At 41.2% G+C, this 23,053-nt stretch overlaps 1 protein-coding gene across 1 annotated transcript in view; it reads left to right on the top strand.

Annotated features, from left to right (window-relative positions):
• KIF28 (Kinesin-like protein KIF28P) overlaps nucleotides 1-23,053 on the top strand; it is an 82,454-nt gene that overhangs the window by 5,432 nt on the left and 53,969 nt on the right. Inside the window, exons 2-5 of the mRNA XM_005893392.2 lie at nucleotides 2,769-2,963; nucleotides 11,963-12,166; nucleotides 16,125-16,160; nucleotides 21,499-21,723. Coding sequence (XP_005893454.2) covers nucleotides 2,769-2,963; nucleotides 11,963-12,166; nucleotides 16,125-16,160; nucleotides 21,499-21,723 — 660 coding nt within the window. The remainder of the gene's footprint in view (nucleotides 1-2,768; nucleotides 2,964-11,962; nucleotides 12,167-16,124; nucleotides 16,161-21,498; nucleotides 21,724-23,053) is intronic.

Genomic DNA, 23,053 nt, shown 5'->3' with positions numbered 1-23,053 from the left:
TTCTGTAAATCTTTGTAGAATCAAGCAGTCTAGCCATTTGTTCATGAGTAGTTTTGTTTTTACTACAGTCTCTTCGTTTGTTACGGGTCTATTCAAATTGTCTATTCTTGAGTATTTCGTACTTGGTGTCTAAGAATTTGTCCATTTCATCTAAATTATCTAATGTAATAAATTGTTTATATTATTCCTTTATAATCTTTCCTTTATTTCTTTAATCTGGTTTCCTTCAGTGCGGTGAATATATTTATGGTTTTTACTTTTCTGGTAACTCCTGCATCTGATTACTCTCAGTTTCTGTTGCCAGCTTCCCTTCCAGTTTATGGATCTTACTTGCCTATTTCTTTGCGGTCACAGTTTTTTATTGGACGGACTGGACATTTTAGATAATGCATTGTAGCAAATCTGAGTGCTGCTCTTCCCAGTCTTCTTTAGCTTGTTATTGTTATTTGCTTGTTTATTTGTTGTTTTGCTGAAAGATTTGTGTTCTGCTGAAGGACTTTCAGGTTCAGAGAATTCACTGGCAAAATAACCACTTTGTCTTTAAGAAGGCAAGAATTAAGGAAGTTTCTTATATTAATAGTAAGTTACAGTATGAGGACAAGCAATATAGCAAGAGATAAATATATGTACATCACCAGATTGGGGAAGCACTACATCCAGATTCAAGCCACAGCCCCAGTTGGAAGATCCACAAGCAGTATAGCAGAAAATACATATCCATATACATCACCTAATTGGGGGAACACCTACATCCAGAGTTAAGGAACACTGGGAAGTCCCTGGTTCAGCAATCTGGAGTCCCCAATTTGAAGGTACATTCCATGGGTGAGACTTGAGAGTGCCATCCAAAGGAGTCCTGCTTTTATCACCAAGCTTCAGGCTGGCTGGTAGTCATCAGCTTACATGCAAAGATGCAGCTTCGGCTATTGTGTTAAATGTTTGTATTTCTAGTTGTCAGTCTCAGAATGTTCAGTGATCCCTGGGAACTGGCCAGATTCCCCAGGCCCAGGAAGTTTTGTGACTCTTTACCGTCCATGTTATTTATTCCCTTAACTGTTGGTTCTCAAGACCTACTTTCAGCGTTCCTGCCAGTCAGCAGTTTGGCATGTAATTCCTTTCAGGGTCTCTGATCAGTCAAAGACCTATTGCTGCTTCTGAAGCCTGGACAAGACTACTTGTATGAACTTCCCCAACATTTGTTTAGTGATTGGCTGGATTATTTTAGTGAAGTCTTATTTCCTACCTGGTCACTGTGGGATGGTAACAGTTTTGGTAGGGCCCCCTTTCTCTCGACCACACCAAAGTGTGAAGTCCACTGATTGCCGACTGATTGCTCTATTTTCAACAATGACCAGGGGCATAAATTGCTCTACGAACTATTTCAATCAAATTCTGGTTCCTTTTAAAAAAGGATTAGTTTCTGAGATCAGTGATTGATATTTTTTCTGAGTCCGGGTGGGTTCCTCCCCAGCAAACCAGACCAAAAAAAGTGAGTCAGTTGTGTCCAACTCTTTGCGATCCCATGTAGCTCGCCAGGCTCCTCTGTCCATAGAATTTCCCTAGTCAAGAATACTGGAGTGGGTTGCCATTTCCTTCTCCAGGGTATCTTTCTACCCAGGGATTGAACTGGGGTCTCCTGCATTGCAGGCCAATTCTCTACCATCTGAGCCACCAGGGAAGCCAAACCAGAGAACCTGTACTTTAACCTGTTATCTTGAATCTCCGAGTTGCCCTTCATCACAGCCACCTCTGTTCTAAAGAGTGCTCTTAGTGTTGGACGTCTCTAAGGGGGCAAATGAAGTCAGTTCCTCTGGGAAGAGGTTAAGTGCCCAGGCAAGATCTCTAAACCAGGGCTCTGGATTTGTGGGTGGGGACACAAGGAAGCTACTCTGTATGATGGCCCTGCTCTAGAAGCCCAGTTTTTGGTTAGTGTAGAACAGCAACCTGCAGTCATCTCAGCTTGTCTCTCCTGGCAAAGAACTACCACCTCGGGAGCCAGGGCAAGTGTGGTCAGCACCCGAGTATTCTCAGCATGCTGCAACCAAGGCAGAGTCTCTGTTCCATGTGTGGAAACTGGGTAGAAGAAGGAGCTCCCACCTCTTACCCATACTTTCCCACATGAAGCCTCAGTCACAGGTGGAAGGGGGCAGGGTGAGAAATGCTGACATTATCCTCTCAGGAAGAAATCCCTCCTCCTGGGACCCAGGGAGAAAGGGAGCCCTGTGCTCTCAGCTCCAGCAGTCTGGAGTTGTCTCTCCTTGGTTCAGCTGACAGTGGCGAGAGAAGGAATAGTCTTGCTTAAACACCATGGACTCTCCTTTCTTACCAAATTTTGATAGATTTCTTGAATAGATCTTTCTTCATTGGCTGTTGCTCTTAGAACCATTTCCATTTCCTTTTGTTTTTTTTTTTCATTTTCATTTTTTTTGTTTAATACTTTTCACCAGTTTTGTTGGAGAGTGGGACAGGGTAGCATCTTACGTTGCCATGTTGGGAATGGATCTCTGATGCTGTAGTTTATGCTATTAGCGTAGCTGAGTGTTGGATATGCTATTCTCAGAAAGTTAATATGACTGGAGACAAGCCTTTCAAAAGTTCTGAGGACCCATAACAGCAACTGTTGTCATAACAGCTGCTAAGAATAATCAGAGAACAAAATGAATGAACGGTAAGTTACTAGCTTAATTTCTTACTAGATGTAAAGATCTGCAAAAAAATTGGATGACAGGAAAACTAATGATGGACTTGAATTTGTGATTTGACTATAGAGAGAGAAGAATTCTGGGAGCAAATGTGTGATTTCCATGCATTCCAGGACCACCACCATTATACAAGACCCTAAGAATCCAGGACATACGAAGACATTTACTTTTGACCTGGCATATTGGTCTCACAGTGGATTTCAAAAGGATAAAGATGGTGTGTTTATTTCAGCTGATCCTGGCAGTAAATTTGCAGGCCAGGTAAATTACTTTAAAATAACATCAATGGAAGTTTTTTTTTTTTTTTTAAGTGTTAACAATATATTAGTACGTTGATTTTTTTTATGAGGTCCAAAAGCATAACTGTTGTCTAAATAATTCTTTAGATGCTTAAGTTTGTTATTTTTTTGATGTATTTACATGTTTCAAAAAAGGAATATTGGTCAAGTCAGTTATATTTTCCTCTCTGATATAAGCAAAATAAGCCAAACTTGTGTGGCACTCGGCATTTGAGAATTTTGGTTTATCGAGTATTTAACATGTGCCATACACTATTCTGCCTGAAAGTTGCTCAGAATTTGGTGTAGGGAGACAGGCAAAAAAGTGCATTCAAATGTTACAGGTTCTATAAAAATATATGTGGGATACAATGGGGTACAAAGGAAAAGTGGTCATTTCAATGTGGATAGAGCTCATTAACCTGCATAGATCTATGTGTTTGTAATTTCCACTTTGAAAAAATTTCAACCATAATTTCTCCAAGTATTTTTGGCCTCCCCTTATTCCTTCTATGACTCCAGTTACATGTATGCTTAAGATTTTCCCACAAATTACTGAGGCTGTGTGCATTTCCTCCCAACCTTTTCTCTCTGTTCTTCTTGTCTACTCATCTTTGAAAACTCAGCTCAAAGATTATAGCCTTTATTCAGTTCAGTTCAGTCACTCAGTCGTGTCCGACTCTTTGCGACCCCATGAATCGCAGCACGCCAGGCCTCCCTGTCCATCACCAACTACCGGAGTCCACCCAAACTCACGTCCATCGAGTTGGTGATGCCATCCAGCCATCTCATCCTCTGTCATCCCCTTCTCCACCTGCCCCCAATCCCTCCCAGCATCAGAGTCTTTTCCAATGAGTCAACTCTTCCCATGAGGTGGCCAAAGTACTGGAGTTTCAGCTTCAACATCAGTCCTTCCAAAGAACACCCAGGGATGATCTCCTTTAGAATGGACTGGTTGGATCTCCTTGCAATCCAAGGGACTCTCAAGAGTCTTCTCCAACACCACAATTCAAAAGCATCAATTCTTCGGCACTCAGCTTTCTTCACAGTCCAACGCTCACATCCATACATGACCACTGGAAAAACCATAGCCTTGACTAGATGGACCTTTGTTGGCAAAGTGATGTCTCTGCTTTGTAATATGCTATCTAGGTTGGTCATAACTTTCCTTCCAAGGAGTAAGCGTCTTTTAATTTCATGGCTACAGTCACCATCTGCAGTGATTTTGGAGCCCCCCAAAATAAAGTCTGACACTATTTGCACTGTTTCCCCATCTGTTTCCCGTGAAGTGATGGGACCAGATGCCATGATCTTAGTTTTCTAAATGTTGAGCTGTAAGCCAACTTTTTCACTCTCCTCTTTCACTTTCATCAAGAGGCTCTTTAGTTCTTCTTCACTTTCTGCCATAAGGGTGGTATCATCTGCATATCTGAGGTTATTGATATTTCTCCTGGCAGTCTTGATTCCAGCTTGTGCTTCTTCCAGCCCAGCGTTTCTCATGATGTACTCTGCATATAAGTTAAATAAACAGGGTGACAATATACAGCCTTGACGTACTCCTTTTCCTGTTTGGAAACAGTCTGTTGTTCCATGTCCAGTTCTAACTGTTGCTTCCTGACCTACATATAGGTTTCTCAAGAGGCAGATCAGGTGGTCTGGTATTCCTATCTCTTTCAGAATTTTCCACAGTTTATTGTGATCCACACAGTCAAAGGCTTTGGCATAGTCAATAAAGCAGAAATAGATGTTTTTCTGGAACTCTCTTGCTTTTTCCATGATCCAGCGGATGTTGGCAATTTGATCTCTGGTTCCTCTGCCTTTTCTAAAACCAGCTTGAAAAACAATGGTTGCTTAGAAATAAAATTTAAGAAAGATAAAAAAAAATAAATAAAACCAGCTTGAACATCTGGAAGTTCACGGTTCACGTATTGCTGAAGCCTGGCTTGGAGAATTTTGAGCATTACTTTACTAGCATGTGAGATGAGTGCAATTGTTAAACCACCCCTAAAAATACTCTGTCAAATTTTTCTGACTTCACAAACTCACTGAAAGAATTTCATAGGTCTCCTCAGAATGCACTTTGGGAACCACTGTCCTAGAGCAATCAATAAATAAATTTATCAAAAAAAGTAATGAGTCAACTGTGGGAAAATGAAATTATGAAAGAAACTTGGAACATGGCAGGAAAAGAATGGGAGGGAAAAACAAAGAGGAGATGAAATAAGCAGAACACAAATAGCAAGATAGTAGATTTAATGCCAACCATTGGTTATTATATCAGGTGTAACTAAACATGCCAATTAGATAGTATAGATAATCAGATTTGATAGGTAAAGCTAGATCCAACTATGTCATCTTAAGTGCACACATGCTCAGTTGCGTCCCACTCTTTGCAACCCCAGGGGCCTGAGGCCTCAAGGCTCCTCTGTTCAAGGGATTCTCTAGGCAAGAATACTGGAGTGGGCTGCCAGTTCCTACTCTAGGGGAATCTTCCTGACCCAGGGATGCAACCTGAATCTCCTGTATCTCCTGCACTGGTGGGCAGGTTCTTTATCACCGAGCCACCTAGGAAGCCCATATCTGTCTACACAAACACAATTTAAATATAAATAAATAGATACTCGTGTTAACACTAAGAAGAGGAAAACTACAGATGCCATATTTACATCACACAAAGTAGACTTCAGAACAAGAAATATTTCATACATACCATCCTAAGTGGTTATGTACTTATTAACAGAACTTCAAAGTACACAAAGCAGAAGCTGATGGACACTGAAAGAGAAATATTCAAATCTACCATTGATTGGTGACTTCATCACTCCTCTCTGAGTAATAGAGCAAATAACCCCAAATCAATATTACAGATGACCAGAACAATATTATCAACCTACTTGACAACTATAGAACAATTTTGCTACCCTCCGTTCAACCACAGCACTACACACTTTTTTTCAAGTGAGCATGGAACTTTATGGTAAATTATATTCTGGATCATAAAATTAGTCCCAATAGATGTAAGATAACTGAAATCATACAAAGTATCTTCTCTGACCACAGTGGAATTAAACTAGAAAGGAATGACTGAAAGTTATTAGGAAACTCCACTAATATTTATAAAATTACAGTCTTCTAAATAATCCATAGGTCAGGCAATAAAGAATACAGGAAATTGGTAAATATTTTGAACTGAATGAAAATCAAAACATTTATCAAAATTTGTGGGATGCAGCTAAATCAAGGCTTAGAGCATTAAGTGATTATATTAGAGAACAATCTCAAATCAACAGTCTAGGTTCCTCCACCTAAGAATTTAGGGGAAAAAAAGTATAGAAAAAGCAAGAAAGGGATTAAAAAAGACTAATTTAAGACAGTAAAATAATAGATCTGATAGATAGAGTGCCTGATGAACTATGGATGGAGGTTCATGACACTGTACAGGAGACAGGGATCAAGACCATCCCCATGGAAAAGAAATGCAAAAAAGCAAAATGGCTGTCTGAGGAGGCCTTACAAATAGCTGTGAAAAGAAAAGTGAAAAGCAAAGGAGAAAAGGAAAGATAAGCATCTGAATGCAGAGTTCCAAAGAATAGCAAGAAGAGATAAGAAAGCCTTCCTCAGCGATCAATGCAAAGAAATAGAGGAAAACAACAGAATGGGAAAGACTAGAGATCTCTTCAGGAAAATTAGAGATACCAAGGGAACATTTCATGCAAAGATGGGCTCAATAAAGGACAGAAATGGTATGGACCTAACAGAAGCAGGAGATATTAAGAAGAGGTGGCAGGAATACACAGAAGAACTGTACAAAAAAGATCTTCATGACCCAGATAATCACGATGGTGTGATCACTGACCTAGAGCCAGACATCCTGGAATGTGAAGTCAATTGGGCCTTAGAAAGCATCACTAAGAACAAAGCTAGTGAAGGTGATGGAATTCAGTGGAGCTATTTCAAATCCTGAAAGATGATGCTGTGAAAGTGCTGCACTCAATATGCCAGCAAATTTGGAAAACTCAGCAGTGGCCACAGGACTGGAAAAGGTCAGTTTTCATTCCAATCCCAAAGAAAGGCAATGCCAAAGAATGCTCCAACTATCACACAATTGCACTCATCTCACATGCTAGTAAAGTAATGCTCAAAATTCTCCAAGCCAGGCTTCAGCAATATGTGAACCGTGAACTTCCAGATGTTCAAGCTGGTTTTAGAAAAGGCAGAGGAACCAGAGATCAAATTGCCAACATCCGCTGGATCATGGGAAAAGCAAGAGAGTTCCAGAAAAACATCTATTTCTGCTTTATTGACTATGCCAAAGCCTTTCACTGTGTGGATCACAATAAACTGTGGAAAATTCTGAAAGAGATGGGAATACCAGACCACCTGACCTGCCTCTTGAGAAACCTATATGCAGGACAGGAAGCAACAGTTAGAACTGGACATGGAACAACAGACAGGTTCCAAACAGGAAAAGGAGTACGTCAAGGCTGTATATTGTCACCCTGCTTATTTAACTTATATACAAAGTACATCATGAGAAATGCTGGGCTGGAAGAAGGACAAGCTGGAATCAAGATTGCCGGGAGAAATATCAATAACCTCAGATATGCAGATGACACCACCCTTATGGCAGAAAGTGAAGAAGAACTAAGAAGCCTCTTGATGAAAGTGAAAGAGGAGAGTGAAAAAGTTGGCTTACAGCTCAACATTCAGAAAACTAAGATCGTGGCATCTGGTCCCATCAATTCATGGGAAATAGATGGGGAAACAGTGGCTGACTTTATTTTTCTGGGCTCCAAAATCACTGCAGATGGTGATTGCAGCCATGAATTAAAAGACGCTTGCTCCTTAGAAGGAAAGTCATGACCAACCTACACAGCGTATTAAAAAGCAGAGACATCACTTTGCCAACAAAGGTCCATCTAGTCAAGGCTATGGTTTTTCCAGTAGTCATGTATGGATGTGAGAGTTGGACTATAAAGAAAGCTGAGTGCCAAAGAATTGATGCTTTTGAACTGTGGTGTTGCAGAAGACTCTTGAGAGTCCCTCGGATTGCAAGGAGATCCAACCAGTCCATCCTAAAGGAGATCAGTCCTGGGTGTTCATTGGAGGGACTGATGTTGAAGCTGAAGCTCCAATACTTTGGCCTATGCGAAGAACTGACTCATTTGAAAAAACCCTGATGCTGGGAAAGATTGAGGACAGGAGGAGAAGAGACGACAGAGGATGAGATGGTTGAATGGCATCACCGACACAATGGACGTGAGTTGGAGTGGACTCCAGGAGTTGGTGATGGACAGGGAGGCCCGCCGTGCTGCAGTTCATGGGGTCGCAAAGAGTCGTACACAAGTCAGAGACTGAACTGAACTGAATGATATGCAGATTGAAAATGAAGAAGTATAACTACTTGCAGACAACATAATTATCTATGAAAAAAGCCCTAAGGAATCTGCCAAAAAAGTGGAGGAAAAGCTACTACAGTGAATAAGTTTGTTAACCAAGGTCAATATACAAAAACTGATAAAATTCCCCTATGCTACATGCATGCTTAGTTGTATCCAACTCTTTGTGACCCAGTGGACTCCAGCTTGGCAGGCTCCTCTGTCCATGGGATTCTCCAGGGAAGAATAGTGGAATGGGTTGCCAGTTCCTCTTCCAGTGGATCCCTACCCAGGGATTGAACCCACCATCTCCTGTGTCTCCTGTATTGGCAAGAGGATTCTTTACCACTGAGCCACCTGAGAAGCTATCTCTCTATGCTAGCAGTGAGCAATTGGAAATTAAGATTATAATTTATTTATGTATTCAAATCCCTGGTGGCTCAGATGGTAAAGCATGTGCCTACAATGCGGGAGACCTGGGTTCGATCTCTGGGTCAGGAAGATCCCCTGGAGAAGGAAATGGCAACCCACTCCAGTATTCTTGCCTGGAAAATCCCATGGACTGAGGATCCTGATAGGCTACAATCCATGGGGTCGCAAAGAGTCAGACACAACTGAGAGATTTCACTCACTCACTCATAATCACATATAATTACAAGATCCAACCAGTCCATTCTAAAGGAGATCAGTCCTGGGTGTTCATTGGAAGGACTGATGCTAAAGCTGAAACTCCAATACTTTGGCCACCTCATGTGAAGAGTTGACTCATTGGAAAAGACACTGATGCTGGGAGCGATTGGAGGCAGGAGGAGAAGGGAATGACAGGATGAGATGGCTGGATGGCATCACCAACTCGATTGACATGAGTTTGAGTAAATTCTGGGAGTTGGTGATGGACAGGGAGGTCTGGTGTGCTGTGATTCGGACAAGACTAAGCAACTGAACTGAATTGAACTGAATTGTAATTAAGATTGTAAAATATTTACAGCAACATCAAAACCATGAACTAGTTGGTTAAATTTACAAAATCTATGCAAAATCTGTGCACTATAAAAACATTAAGAAGAGGAATACAAATCAGAAGACTCAACATTATTAAGAAGTCATATTGATCAACAGATTCAAAAAAATCTCAACCAAAACGCCAATGGTAACTTTTTACAGAAATTACACTATTTCAATAATTTACATGGAATTGTAAAGGACTTACAGTAGCCAACATTAATTTGAAGAACTGAAACCCACTGTAGACAGATCTACAATAATCAAGACAATGGATAAAGAAAATGTATGTGTGTGTATATATATATGTATGTATATGCAGTTCCGTGCTTAGTCACTCAGTCATGTCTGACTCTTTGCAACCCCATGAACTGTAGCCCACCAGGCTCCTCTGTCCATGGGATTCTCCAGCCAAGAATCCTGGAGTGGGTTGTCATGCCGTCCTCCAGGGGATCTTCCCAACCCAGGGATTGAACCAGGGTCTCCCGCATTGCAGACAGATTCTTTACAATATGAGCCACCAAGAAATATATATGTATATATACATATATGCACATACATATATAGACAATAGAATATCATTCAGCCATTAAAAAGAAGGAAATGCCACCATTTGCACCAACATGGATGGACCTTAGGGACATTATGCTAAGTAAAATAAGTTGTACAGAGAAAGAAATACTTACTGTGGAATATTTTTAAAAATGAATGTGATAACAGAGAACAGATTGTTGGTTTCCAGAGGCAGGGGGTTAGTGTTTGGGGGTGGAGTTGAGGGGGGTGAGACTGGTATATGGGTGAAAATGGAGAAGATCATCAAAAGTTACAAACTTCCAGTAAGATAAATAAGTCCTAGAGATGTAATATATAGCATGGTGATTATACAGGTGCTTTGCTTTATTGCACTTTTCAGATACAGTATTTGGGCATTTTGTTTTCACTAATTGAAGGTTTCTGGCAGTCCTGAATCAAGCAAGCCTGAGTCAATTGGTGCCACTTTCCCAACATTGCTCACTTCATGTCTCTGTGTCACATTTTAGTAACTTTCCCAAATATTTAAAACTTTTTCTTTCTATTTCTCATAGTAATCTGTGACCAGTGAACTTTGATGATACTATTACAAAAAGATTATGACTCCTTGAAGACTCAGATGATGGGTAGCATTTTTGAGCAGTGAGATATTTTTAAACTGATATATCCATTGGTTTTTTTTAGATGTCATGCTATTACACAATAAATTACAGTATAGTGTAAACATAACTTTTATGTGCACTGGAAAACCAAAAAAATTGTGACTCATGTTACTGCATTACTTTCTTTATTGTGATGGTTTGGAACTGAACCCATAGTATCTCTGAGGTATGCCTGGAGTTAACAATCCAACGTTGTATATTAGAAGGTTGCTAAAAGAGTAGATCTTAAATGTTCTCATTGAAGAAAAAAATGTTTAACTCTGTGAAGTAATGGGTGTGAACTTCTGGTATTCATTTCTCAATAAATACATAGATCAAATCATTATGCTATACATTTGAAACTATTTAATGTTATGTGTCAGTTCTATCTCAGTTTTCAAAAGACAGTTTTAAAAGACTGCAAGAATTGTGATAGTTGACCTTGAACTTCAAGTGGTCTACTCGACCATGGAACATGTCCAGGGAAACCACAAACCACTTTTAACACATTCGATCAGTCACAGCACCTTCTCCATACACTTCATAAATTTTTTTACTTTTCTTGAAATAATACACACAATATGCCAAAATGTTGCTTTTATTTTTCCATCTTCAATATTAAAATGGTTATACAAAAATTCACCAATTTCTGATAAGTTTTTCTAAATGTACACTGAGATGACAACTGTCACAATGCAATGTAACAAAATTGTTTCAAATGAAGTTAAAGACTATTAAGGACTACTACAACCATCTTTTAGATAAAAAACAAATGAACACTTTGGTCAACCCAATAGAAAACACTTTGGCTGGTCTGTGTCCCTTGGAGCCTTGAAATGTTTGTCTAATTGCTGAATTTTAAAGACCTAGCCCATGTTTTGTAAAATACATAAGTCCATTACTGATGGGTACTAGCTAGTTGATGGAGAAGGCAATGGCACTCCACTCCAGTACTCTTGCCTGGAAAAATCCCATGGACGGAGGAGCCTGGTAGGCTGCAGTCCATGGGGTTGCTGAGGGTCGGACACGACTGAGCGACTTCACTTTCACTTTTCACTTTCATGCACTGGAGAAGGAAATGGCAACCCACTCCAGTGTTCTTGCCTGGAGAATCCCAGGGATGGGGGAGCCTGGTGGGCTGCCGTCTCTGGGGTCGCACAGAGTCGGACAAGACTGAAGCGACTTAGCAGCAGTAGCAGTAGCTAGTTGAAGATCTGCGGTGATCCCATGGTGATCAGTATCTTCCAAACTGACAAATCTATTTTTGGTTTCCAGCTTTATTCCATTGGTTCTAAAATAGCATATGAGTTATATTTCAAGTAAGTTGAATGATACTAATTAAGGTGGAATTCATCAAAACCAGAATGTTAGATTTTAAAAGTACTGTGAAAAGTCTGTGCTGAACATAATACCTGCAATTTTCTTTCCAGAAAGAGGTTTTTCATGATCTTGGCAGGGGAATTCTGGACAGTGCTTGGCAAGGCTATAATACTACTCTCTTGGCCTATGGGCAGACTGGCTCTGGAAAAAGCTATTCCATGATTGGGTTTGGTGCAAACAAGGGTATCATTCCAAATGTGTGCGAAGAGCTATTTCAAGCAATTGAGAACCGGGACAAAAATCAAGAATACCAGGTATGTATTATTCTAGAATCCCTTCTTTAAGGAAAAAAAATTTTTTTTCATTTTGGAAATTCTTTGCCCCCAGTGGAAGTTATCAGTGTATCTATTTAGGATAATGTTAATTTTCCATACCAAAATCCTTATATCATTACAAAATCAAATAAAATGTTGAATTTTTCTGGTTCTATGGAGGCAAACTCAGGAAAATATTTTTTAAAGGCATTTTGAGTGTCATAGAAGCAGACATCTTAAATGATGACAATAACAAGAGACCTCTGTGGAGTCTTATAAGACAAAACCCTAGCCAGCTCAAGTTTCTGGTTCCCTTTGCTCCCCTCTTCTATCAAGGTGTGTTCTCCTCTTAATTTATTCTTATTTCTAAATTAAGAATATTATCTTGCTTCTTAATTGTCCTAACATAGCTTCTTACTTTCCCTAGAAGGTGAAATACCCCACACAGAAAACTCTAGTACACTGATGAAAGAAACTGATGAAAACGCAAATAAATGGATATGCAGCCCATGTTCATGAGTTGGAAGAATTAATACATTTAAATGCCCATACCACTCAAATTTATCTACTGATTCAATACAATCCCTATCAAAAGTCTAGTGACAAATTTCACAGAAGTAGAATAATTCTAAAATTTGTATAGAACTGCAAAGATCCCCAATAGTCAAAACAATCGAGAAAGAAGAACAAAGCTGAAAGCATCACACTCCCTTGTTTCAAACTGTACTACAAAACTATAGTGATCAAAAAAATATGATACTACACTGCTATATTTAAAATGGATAACCAAGAAGGACCTACTGTATAGCACATGGAACTCTGCTCGATGTTATGTGGCATCCTGGACGGGAGGGGAGTTTGGGGAGAATGGATACATGTATATGTACAACCGAGTCCCCCGCTGTTCACCTGAAATTATCACTACATTATTAATCAGCTATACCCCAGTACAAAATAAAAAGTTTTTTAAAAAGTGAAAAATAATTATAATATTCTTCAATGTCAATTACTCACCTTTTCAAAAAGTGTTTTTTTATGAAGTTTGCTCTGATTTTATCTTTTTCTTTCAATGGTAGGCTTTTAAATACTTTCTCTGGAATTATATTTTCAAATATCTAGGAATTCATTAAATTTTTAAATTAAAGAAAGTATGATACTGGTACAAAAATAGACACAGAGATCAACAGAACAAAACTGAGAGCCCAGAAATCAACTCATACATACATGGATGATTAATTATGAAAAAGGCGTGAAGAACATGCAGTGAGAAAGGAGAGTCTGTTCAATAAACAGTGTTGGGAAAATTGGCTAGTCGCCTGCAAAAGAATGAAACTAGACCACTGTCTTATATCATAGGGTTTCCCTGGTGGCTCAGATGGTAAAGAGTTTGCCTGTAATGCAGGAGACCCAGGTTCAGTTCCTGGGTCAGGAAGATCCCCTGGAGAAGGAAATGACAACTCACTCCAGTATTCCTGCCTGGAAAATTCCATGGACAGAGGAGCCTGGCAGGCTATAGTCCATGGGGTTGCAAAGAGTTGGACATGACCGAGTGACTAACACTTTGCTTCATCTTATACCATACACAAAATTAACTTAATATGTATTAAATACTTGAATGTAAGACTTGAAACCATTCAATTGCTAGAAGAAAGCATAAGCAGTAACCACATTGAATTCTTAGCAGTGTTTTTGTGGCTCTGACTCAAAAGTAAGGGAAAGAGAAGCAAAAATAAACAAATGGGATCAATAAAATGAAAAACCTTTTGCACAGAGAAGGAAACCATCATTAAAATGAAAAGGCAGCCTATTGAATGGGAGAAGATATTTGCAAATCATATATCTGATAAGAGGTCAATTTTCAAAATATATAAATAACATATACAACGCAACAGCAAAAAAAACAAACAACCCAATTTAAAAATGGGCAGAGGACCTGAATAAGCACTTATCCAAAGAAGATATACAGATGACCAATAGGGACATGAAAAGATGTTCAACATCACTAATTATTAGGGAAATGAAACTCAAAACCACAATGAGATATTGTTACCAAAAGTGGGCTAACTGCTCGCTGCTCAAAAGCCAGTATAGATGACTGCACAATTTTTTTTTTTTTTTGTCTTTTGTCTTCATGAAGTGACGTGAAATGAAAGTCGCTCAGTCACGTCTGACTCTTTGCGACCCCATGGACTATACAGTCCATGGAATTCTCCAGGCCATAATACTGCAGTGGGTAGCCTTTCCCTTCCCCAGGGGATCTTCCCAGGGATGGAACCCAGGTTTCCCGCATTGCAGGCAGATTCTTTACCAGCTGAGCCACAAAGGAAGCCCAAGAATACTAGAGTGGGTAGCCTATCCCTTCTCCAGTGGATCTTCCAGACCCAGGAATCAAACCAGGGTCTCGCATTGCAGGCGATTCTTTACCAACTGAGCTATGAGGGAAGCCCGTTTATCTTCATACTAGTTTGCTTAATTGGTTGATCCACAGCCTTTATTATATATTTACCTTTACTAGTGGGATTTTTCGTTTCCTAAAGATTCTTACTGTAGCCTTTTCTTTTTCCACTTAGAGAGACCTATTAACATTGCTTTTAGGGTTGACTTAGTATTGATAAATTCTTAGTTTTTGCTTGTCTGGGAAGCTCTGGAAATGGAGGGGCTAGGGTCAGAGCCAGGTGTGAGCTGAGGCTTCTCCTCTGCTCAGTGGCTGTCACTGCCCAGTAGGGGGCGGCGTTGAGTCCCCAGTTGCCAGAGCCGAAGCCTAGAGGGTTGGGTCCCAGATGGCTCCTGCATTCTAAGTGTGCGTTCTTCCCCCTCCCAGCACCAGCAACCTTACCCGCAGGGGGCAGCAGTGCTGAGACAAGATGGGGTGGAGTGGTTGCTCGGCTCTGGCTGGGGGCGGGGCTCGCCAGGGCAGTTGCAGGAAACTGACCAGAGTCCCATGTAGTTTTAATCCGTCTTCTGTGCCTTGTTTCTGGAGTGAGCAAGTGTGGGGACGTTCTTAGGAGTGGAGTCTAGGTTGCTTACAGCCCTCTGTCAGTCCCACTGGTTTCCGGCCCCGCTAGGGGGACTCATCCTCCTGGTGACAGATCCCGGGCTGGGTTGCCTGTTGTGTTTTCACACCTCTCACTCCCTTCAAGCCTGCAATATCTCTCCTCTTCTGTGTCCCTCCCAGGGGAGCAGACCCCAAACGGATTCCTTCTCTTCCTTTCCTACCTAATTCTGTGTGGATCTCTTCTACTACCTTGGTTGTGTAAGAGTCTTTCAGCCAGTTTCTAAATTTTGGTGAGAATTGCTCCATGTGTGGATGTGTTACTGATGTGTGAGTGGAAGGAAGTAAGCTTCATGTCCTCCTATTCTCCCATTTTGACCTTCCCTCCCATTTGTTCATTTTAAAACTGTGATGCTCTCTGAAGCTAGCTGGAAGTTCTTGGGAGGTGGGGTTTGACTGGCAAGACTCACCGAAGGGTGACTAACAGGCAAGCCAGCTTTTCCCAAGGAGGGTATAGTGGCGGCAAAATGTCAGTGTCTCAGAGCCTTTTCTCTAGACCAGAGTCACTGAGTTTCCTCCCATCTTCTGTTTAGGAGGTAGGAGATTGGCTAACGTTGCTCCAAAGGCATGGTAGGGGTAAAGACCAATCTTTTTCTCTGCATGTGTTCAGATTGGAGAGTGAACAATAAAGAAAAAGCCTTTTTTTCTGGTCACAATCGAGACCAAAATACACACACACTTTGGTACCTGTACCTGTTTTTAGTTTATGTTAAGAACTTCCTCCATGTCATTAAAATTATTTCAGAATCTCATATTGCATGTGAAATTGAGTGTTGCTATTTTAATATTTAGGTTTTTCCTTTGTTGTACATTTATGTTGTTTCCATAGTCCTTTTTTTTTTTTTTTGTCCCAAAGGTGACTGTTTCAAGAGAATCTTAATTTACTTTATGCTCTTTCCTATACAGGTTACATTCAGCATGCTGGAAATTTACAACGAACAGGTAATAGCGATTATATTTTCTGACAGACAATTCTAAGTGATTCTCTGCAGCTTAAAAAATGGCAGGGGCTCTCCCTCATCCATCCTGCAGATAAGTCAACACCCGTTAGCCTGGTATCGGCTATCCAGCCCTAACCTACCTCACTTTAACTGGGTTCCACTTCGTCTTATGGCCTTCTACCTCCACACACTCCTTGCATCAGCCACATAGAACCTTCCTCTCTTTCCCAATATGTCCTCTCCTACATCTGTCCTTCCTCTGCCTGGAACACCCTTCTTGTTTCTCTGGTCTTAGAGAAACCACTGAACTGCAAGTCCAGTTCAAATGTCAGCTTATCTATACATCCTAAAGCAGTTGGCTTCAGTACAGGGGTTGGCAAACTTTATCTTCAAAGTACAGACAGAAAGTACTTTAGACTTTGAGGGCCTTAAAGTCTCTATCACAACTACTGTACTGTGCCCTCAGAGAGCAAAAACGGCCACAGCCGAAGTGTAAGTGAAGTGTAAGTGAGCTGTGTACCAATACAACTTGGTTTATAGACACTGAGGCTTGAATTGCACATAATTTTCATGTGTCACAAAATGTTTTTCTCTTGATTTTTTTCAGCCATTTAGCAAATCTGATCATAGTTGGAATATGGTTTCAGACCCCTGCTCTCTCAGTTACTAGCTTTGTGACTTTGGACAATTACTTTATCTCAGAGCTCAGATTGCTTATTTATAAAGCAGAGAATTTAAAATAAGACACAACGAGGGACTTCCCTGGTGATCTAGTGGCTAAGACTCCACACTGGCAATGCAGGAGGCCAGGGTTTGATCCCTGGTCAGGGAACTAGAGCCCACATGCCGCAACTAAAAATCCTGCATGCTGTAATGAAGGTCAAAGATCCCCCAGCTGCAACCAAGACCCAGCACAGCCAAATAAATAGATATTTTTAAAAATAAATACAGTAAACTAGACTACACATTGAGATGTAGTGTTAAGCAAATACTAGGTATTCAGAAAGTCCTTTTTCATTCTACCCTTTCCCTTTGCCCTTATACTATAAAATTTTATTTCCATATTTATATTTCTAGAAGAAAGGATTACACCTTTCTATTTGCAATACTTAGTATAATATTTGGTTTAAAATGGATGCCCCAAGTTTGCTGAATGGATAAATTCACAAAGGTATCTATAATTGTAAGTTTCTTAAGGGCAGTTTCAAATCCTAAGATTTCTTATATAACTCCAAGCACTATCCAAAGTCTTGCGCTTAATCATTGCTAAATAAACATTGATGGAATAAATCCATCCATGTTTTTCTCTTTATATTAAGGAGAGAAAATACCCATTTTGTTTCTCATATGCTTCCACGAGACATTTATTATTGTTGAAAGTTGATGGCAAATTCAAATGGGTTGTTATGCTAAGGTCACTGATTAAGTTTTTATTTCTTTCAAAGTGATGGGCCTGGAAGACAGTATGACTCCTTTATTTCATACCAAATAGGCAGCTTCACTTTGTTACCAAGTTCAGATGGAAGGAGCAGGGAAATGGCATCATGTTGTGGGCCCTCTACTGATACCTATTAATGAAGATAATCTCTCTGGTTTTGTTTTCTCATCTCTAAAATAAGGACATGGACATGCTTATAACCTCTTCATGTCTCACCAGCTAGGGGTCTGGTATTTTTCCAGTAGTACTTCAATAGTCAAAGTGAAGTTTATTAGAAACTTTTAATGTTTCAGACATCACACTAGACTTTGAGGATGAATAAAACCTAAGATGTGATTTCTGCCATGGAGAAGCTTGGTGGGAGATTTTACATCCTCTCCAGACAGTAATAAAATATATCATGTATGCTGCATGAATGCTAAAAAGGCATAGAAGAGAGAGCAACTAACATACCTGCGATTGTTGGTGTTGTTTGTAAACAGAGGAGTTAGACTGGATCTTGAAAGATGCTATGAGTTTGGTGAGCCAGGAGGAGGGTTGCTGATTAGTACCAGCAAGTCCAGGGACACATGAAAGCACATGGCGTTTAAGGGAACAGTGAGGGCGCCAGGTAACCAGAGTGAGAAGCATGCAGGGAAGTGAGAATGGGGAAGCATCAGGACAGTGAGCTGAATATCAGTTGCCAGAAGGCAAAGGCCCTTTGGTAGGCAATGGAGCATCAGCGAAAGATTCTAAACAAGGAAATAAGAAAATCAGCCTTGGGTTTAGAAGATTTCTCTAGCAGCAGAGTGAAGTTGTATTTGAAGGAGTGCCAGATAGAGGCAGAGCTAGGAGAGTCCTGTAGGGGCTGAAGTGAGTGAGGAAGGTCTCATCATTGACTCAATCTCCAGGTACTACCTGGAGAGTCCAGTGCCAGGAACTGCCCTCATCTCTGGGCCCTCACACTTCCATTCTATCTGGTTAAACCTACTTAGCTTTTTTTTCTAATGAGCCCTATTCAGACGTATCTTTAGCCTTAGATGCCACTTCTTAACAATTTACATCGCTCAGTGGAAGTTATAGGAAAGGCTTTCTAGCTAAGGCAGAAGTTGTCACCATTTCAATGTCTTCCTATCTCTGGCTATTCTATCCACTGTCCTAGTTTTTCTTGCCTGAATTCAATCTGTGTGTGATCTTGCCTCTGTTGCAGGAAAGTGAAAGAAAGTGAAAGTGAAGTCGCTCAGTCATGTCTGACTCTTTGCGACCCCATGGACTGTAGCCTATCAGGCTCCTCTGTCCATGGGATTTTCCAGGCAAGAGCGCTGGAGTAGATTGCCATTTCCTTCTCCAGGGAATCTTCCCGACCTAGGAATCGAACCCGGGTCTCCCGCATTGCAGGCAGATGCTTTACCGTCTGAGCAACCAGATAGGAAGGGGAACTCTTTTCTGGGCCAAGAGCGGGTTCTCATCTAGCCCTCAGAAAAGAATTATCCATAGGACAAAGCTAAAGCCCTTATTGGGAAGGGGGCCCCGGGGAGGAGAGCAGCAGGGTAAGGGGATCCAGGAGAACTGCTCGGCCATGTGGCTGGCAGTCTTGGGTGTTGTGGTCATGGGGTTAGTTTCCAGGTGGTCTCTGGCCAGTCATCTTGCTTGGCCCATATTTGGCCTAACTCAGGGTCCTTCCTTGTGGCGTGAGCATCTCTCAGCTAAGATGGACTCCAGCATGAAGGATTCTGGGAGGTTAGTAAGACATATTATGGGGTGGTGTCTGTTCTCTCCTTTTGGCCCCTCCTGAATTCTCCCAGTTAGTTTTATGTGCCAGCACCAAGTTCTTTATCAGGAGGGACCTCCTGGTGTGAGACAGCTCATGCAAGTAGTTATCATTGTGCCTGGCCGAGGCCGGTGGTTTCTGTCAGTGGTTCCCTAGCAACTTGACTCTAGGACCTAAAGCTACAGAATATTTGAGCTGGGGGTGATCTTAGAAACCATTTAGTCCATTCCCCTCCTCCTATGAGGGAAAAACTGACCATGTAGGAGACTCTCCAAAGCTCTCACAGTTTGGAGGCAGGACCAGAAGAACCCAGGTCAGATTCCCAGCCCAGACCTCACTGCATCATGTAACACCAACTCCCCTCTGCAGGGGCTCAGGCTGTAGCAGGCTCCCATAGCTCGACCTGCTGTGGCCGGGCAGAAGTGGCTTTCTGGGGGGAAATGCAACATGGGCTTTCACCTGAGGCCACTAAGTGTGACATCACACAAATCTCCAATAATAATAATAATAATGAGATCCAAAGAATTACCTATATTCCTGTGTTAGGTTAGCCTATGGCAAATCCTGTTTGGGTTAGATAAATTTCTTGGAAGTAGAGATTCAGAGTGGTGGCAGTTGTGGCAGCATAATTTAACCAACCAGTCCATTCTGAAGGAGATCAGCCCCGGGATTTCTTTGGAGGGAATGATGCTGAAGCTGAAACTCCAGTACTTTGGCCACCTCATGCAAGAGTTGACTCATTGGAAAAGACTCTGATGCTGGGAGGGATTGGGGGCAGGAGGAGAAGGGGATGACAGAGGATGAGATGGCTGGATGGCATCACTGACTCGATGGACGTGCGTCTGAGTGAACTCTGGGAGTTGGTGATGAACAGGGAGGTCTGGCGTGCTGCAATTCATGGGGTCACAAAGAGTCGGACATGACTGAGCGACTGAACTGAACTGAACTGAACTGATTTAACCTAGGCAGAACATTAGGTACTTTGAATGTTATGAACTTTTAATTAAGTTTCATTTATCACTGTTCTTAGAAAAGTAAGACTTCATTATTTTGTGATATAAAATTTGTGACAATTCAGAAAGAGATCATTTATTTTTATGTTTTCCACAAAGGAGCTGCTAATCAATTGCAAGAGTTAACAAGATTACTAGGAGCATATTTAGGTTAATAAGAGAACAATATTTTCAACCACAAATGCTTTAAAATCACCACTGGGGCTTCCTCAGTGGCTCAGATGGTAAAGAATCTGCCTGCAACACAGGAGACAAGATTCAATCCCTGGGTCAGAAAGATTCCCTGGACAAGGGGATGGCTACCCACTCCAGTATTCTTGCCTGGAGAATTCCATGGGCAGAGGAGTCTGGCAGGCTCCATGTGGTCACAAAGAGTCAGACATGACTGAGCAACTAACAGTTTCACTTTCATTTAAAGTCAGACAACTGTAGATACCAACTAAAATTTTTTTCAAGCTCCAGAAGCAGTTCCCCCAATATCCTACATGCAATGTATTAAACATTTCTTGTTGACTTAGCTCCAGTTACACTGTTCTCTCCAGAAGCATTTCACTGGGTGCCTACTATGTGTCAGGAGCTATGTTAGGATTTACTAGTCAACTCCCACCCTCAGGGATTTTGCAGTCTGGTTGAATTGCTCTTGTTTTTGTTGTTTAGCTGCTCAGTCATGTCCAATTCTGTGTGACCCCATGGACTGTAGCCCACCAGGCTCCTCTGTCCATGGGTTTCTCCAGGCAAGAGTACTGGAGTGGGTTGCCGTTTCCAGGGGATCTTCCACACCCAGGGACTGAACCTGTGTCTCCTGCATTGGCAGGCAGATTAATTCTTTACCATCTGAGTCACCAGGGAAGCTCTGAAGTGCTCTAGGTACTTGAAAATAATAAAACTGAATTCCTTAAAAAAAAAAAGCTTCTGATTTCACTAACTACAACAGGTTTCTCTATTTTCTTACTTGTCATTTCTTTGTTTCTTACTTATCTAAGTTATGACGCTGTCTGGTACCTACAGAACTTTAACATTTATTTATTCATCCACTATATATTTACTGAGCATGTAATATATTCTACGAGGAGCTATAGCAGTGAAGTAAACAAAACTCCGTGCCTTCCTGAAGTTTGCATTACTTGTTTTACCACAGGTAAGAGATTTGCTATCCAGGATCAAGAAACCCGGAGGGCTAAAAGTAAGGGAGGACCAACAGCTGGGCTTTTATGTGGATGGTCTGCAGTCAGTGCCTTGTGAGAACTATGCCCAGATTGAAAGACTAATGGAACAGGGAGCAAAAATAAGGACCACAGCTTCGACCAACATGAATGCCAGCAGCAGCCGGTCTCACATGGTCATCACCATTCAGTTCAAGCAGGTAAGATTCAATTGGATGCCAATGTCCCCACCTCCCACCAAGGTCGTCAGGGGATGTGTTCCCAGTAGCATTATGGGCTGGTAAGTATTATGGAGTTTTTTAGATTTGATCTATGGATTAAGATAGCTATTTCCAAACATAGACTATAGGGTCAGAAGCAGGAGAAAGTAAGACACTTGTCTTTTCCTCCCTCTCCCCACACCCATGCCCCACTCTGGCCTAAGTGATCCCATTACCAATAGAGGGTCGCTAGTAAGGTCCCAGAAATGCCCGTAGGGCTAAAGGCTGTTTTCCCTCAAGTAAATTATATACTTTGAGAAACAGGTTTTGACCCCCAATTTGATGAAATTTTGGAAATAGGAGAATGAGTCTGTGGTTTGTCGTGGGGAATTCCTATTAACAGTCCTTCTGTGCGTCACCAATATAATGATGGTCAGCTTTCAGATCCATGAGGCTAGAGGACAACCAGATACTGAAGTGTCTTTCTGAAATTTGTAAGTCCAAGATAAAGCCTTTGAAACCACATCATCCATGTAATGCTCCACTAGCTAGAATCTTTGATAAGCTAAAGCACACTTTTCTCCTCCATTCTCCTTGGTTGGGAATGATGTAGGGAATGATAGCTACAATTATGGACAATTTGATTCAGAAATGGTTATCATAAAGCCTGGGTAAGCATGAGAGTTAGCTACAATATTACCACCTCCTTCTCCTAAGCCACAGCACTAGTAATAGATGAAATAGTAATAAATGAAGATTGTCCTGTTCTAGCCAGGATTGGTAGAAGAACACTAGACCATGTATGACTCCATTTACCAGCTCTGAAATTGTGGTAAATAACTTACCTTTCCTGAGTCACAGCTTCTTGTTCTGTAAAATGCAACAAATAGTTATCCTCATAGGAATGTTGGGAAGTTTAGATATTACATTTTAAAATTTTTGTTTATTTTATTTTTGGCTGGGCTGGATCTCCGTTGCTATGCAGGCTTTTCTCTGGTTGCAGTGAGCAGGGTCTGCTCTCTAGCTATAGTGCACAGGCTTCTCACTGAGATGGCTTCTCTTGCTGTGGACCATGGGCTCTAGAGAACAGGCTCTATAGTTGAGGCACATGGGCTTGCTTGCCCCCTGACATGTGGGATCTTCCCACACCAGGGTTTAAACCCATGTCTCCTGCATTGGCAGGTAGACTCTTTACCACTGAGCCACCAAGGAAGCCCAAGATACTACATTTTAAAGAACTCTGTAAACTTTCCTGGTGACTCAGACGGTAAAGAATCCACCTACCATGCAGGAGATCTGGGTTCTATCCCTGAGTCAGGAAGATCCCCTG

The sequence above is a fragment of the Bos mutus genome, chromosome 16 (assembly GCF_027580195.1).
Source record: "Bos mutus isolate GX-2022 chromosome 16, NWIPB_WYAK_1.1, whole genome shotgun sequence".
In the NCBI taxonomy this organism is placed as follows: domain Eukaryota; kingdom Metazoa; phylum Chordata; class Mammalia; order Artiodactyla; family Bovidae; genus Bos; species Bos mutus.
This window is presented reverse-complemented; position numbering and strand designations above follow the sequence as displayed.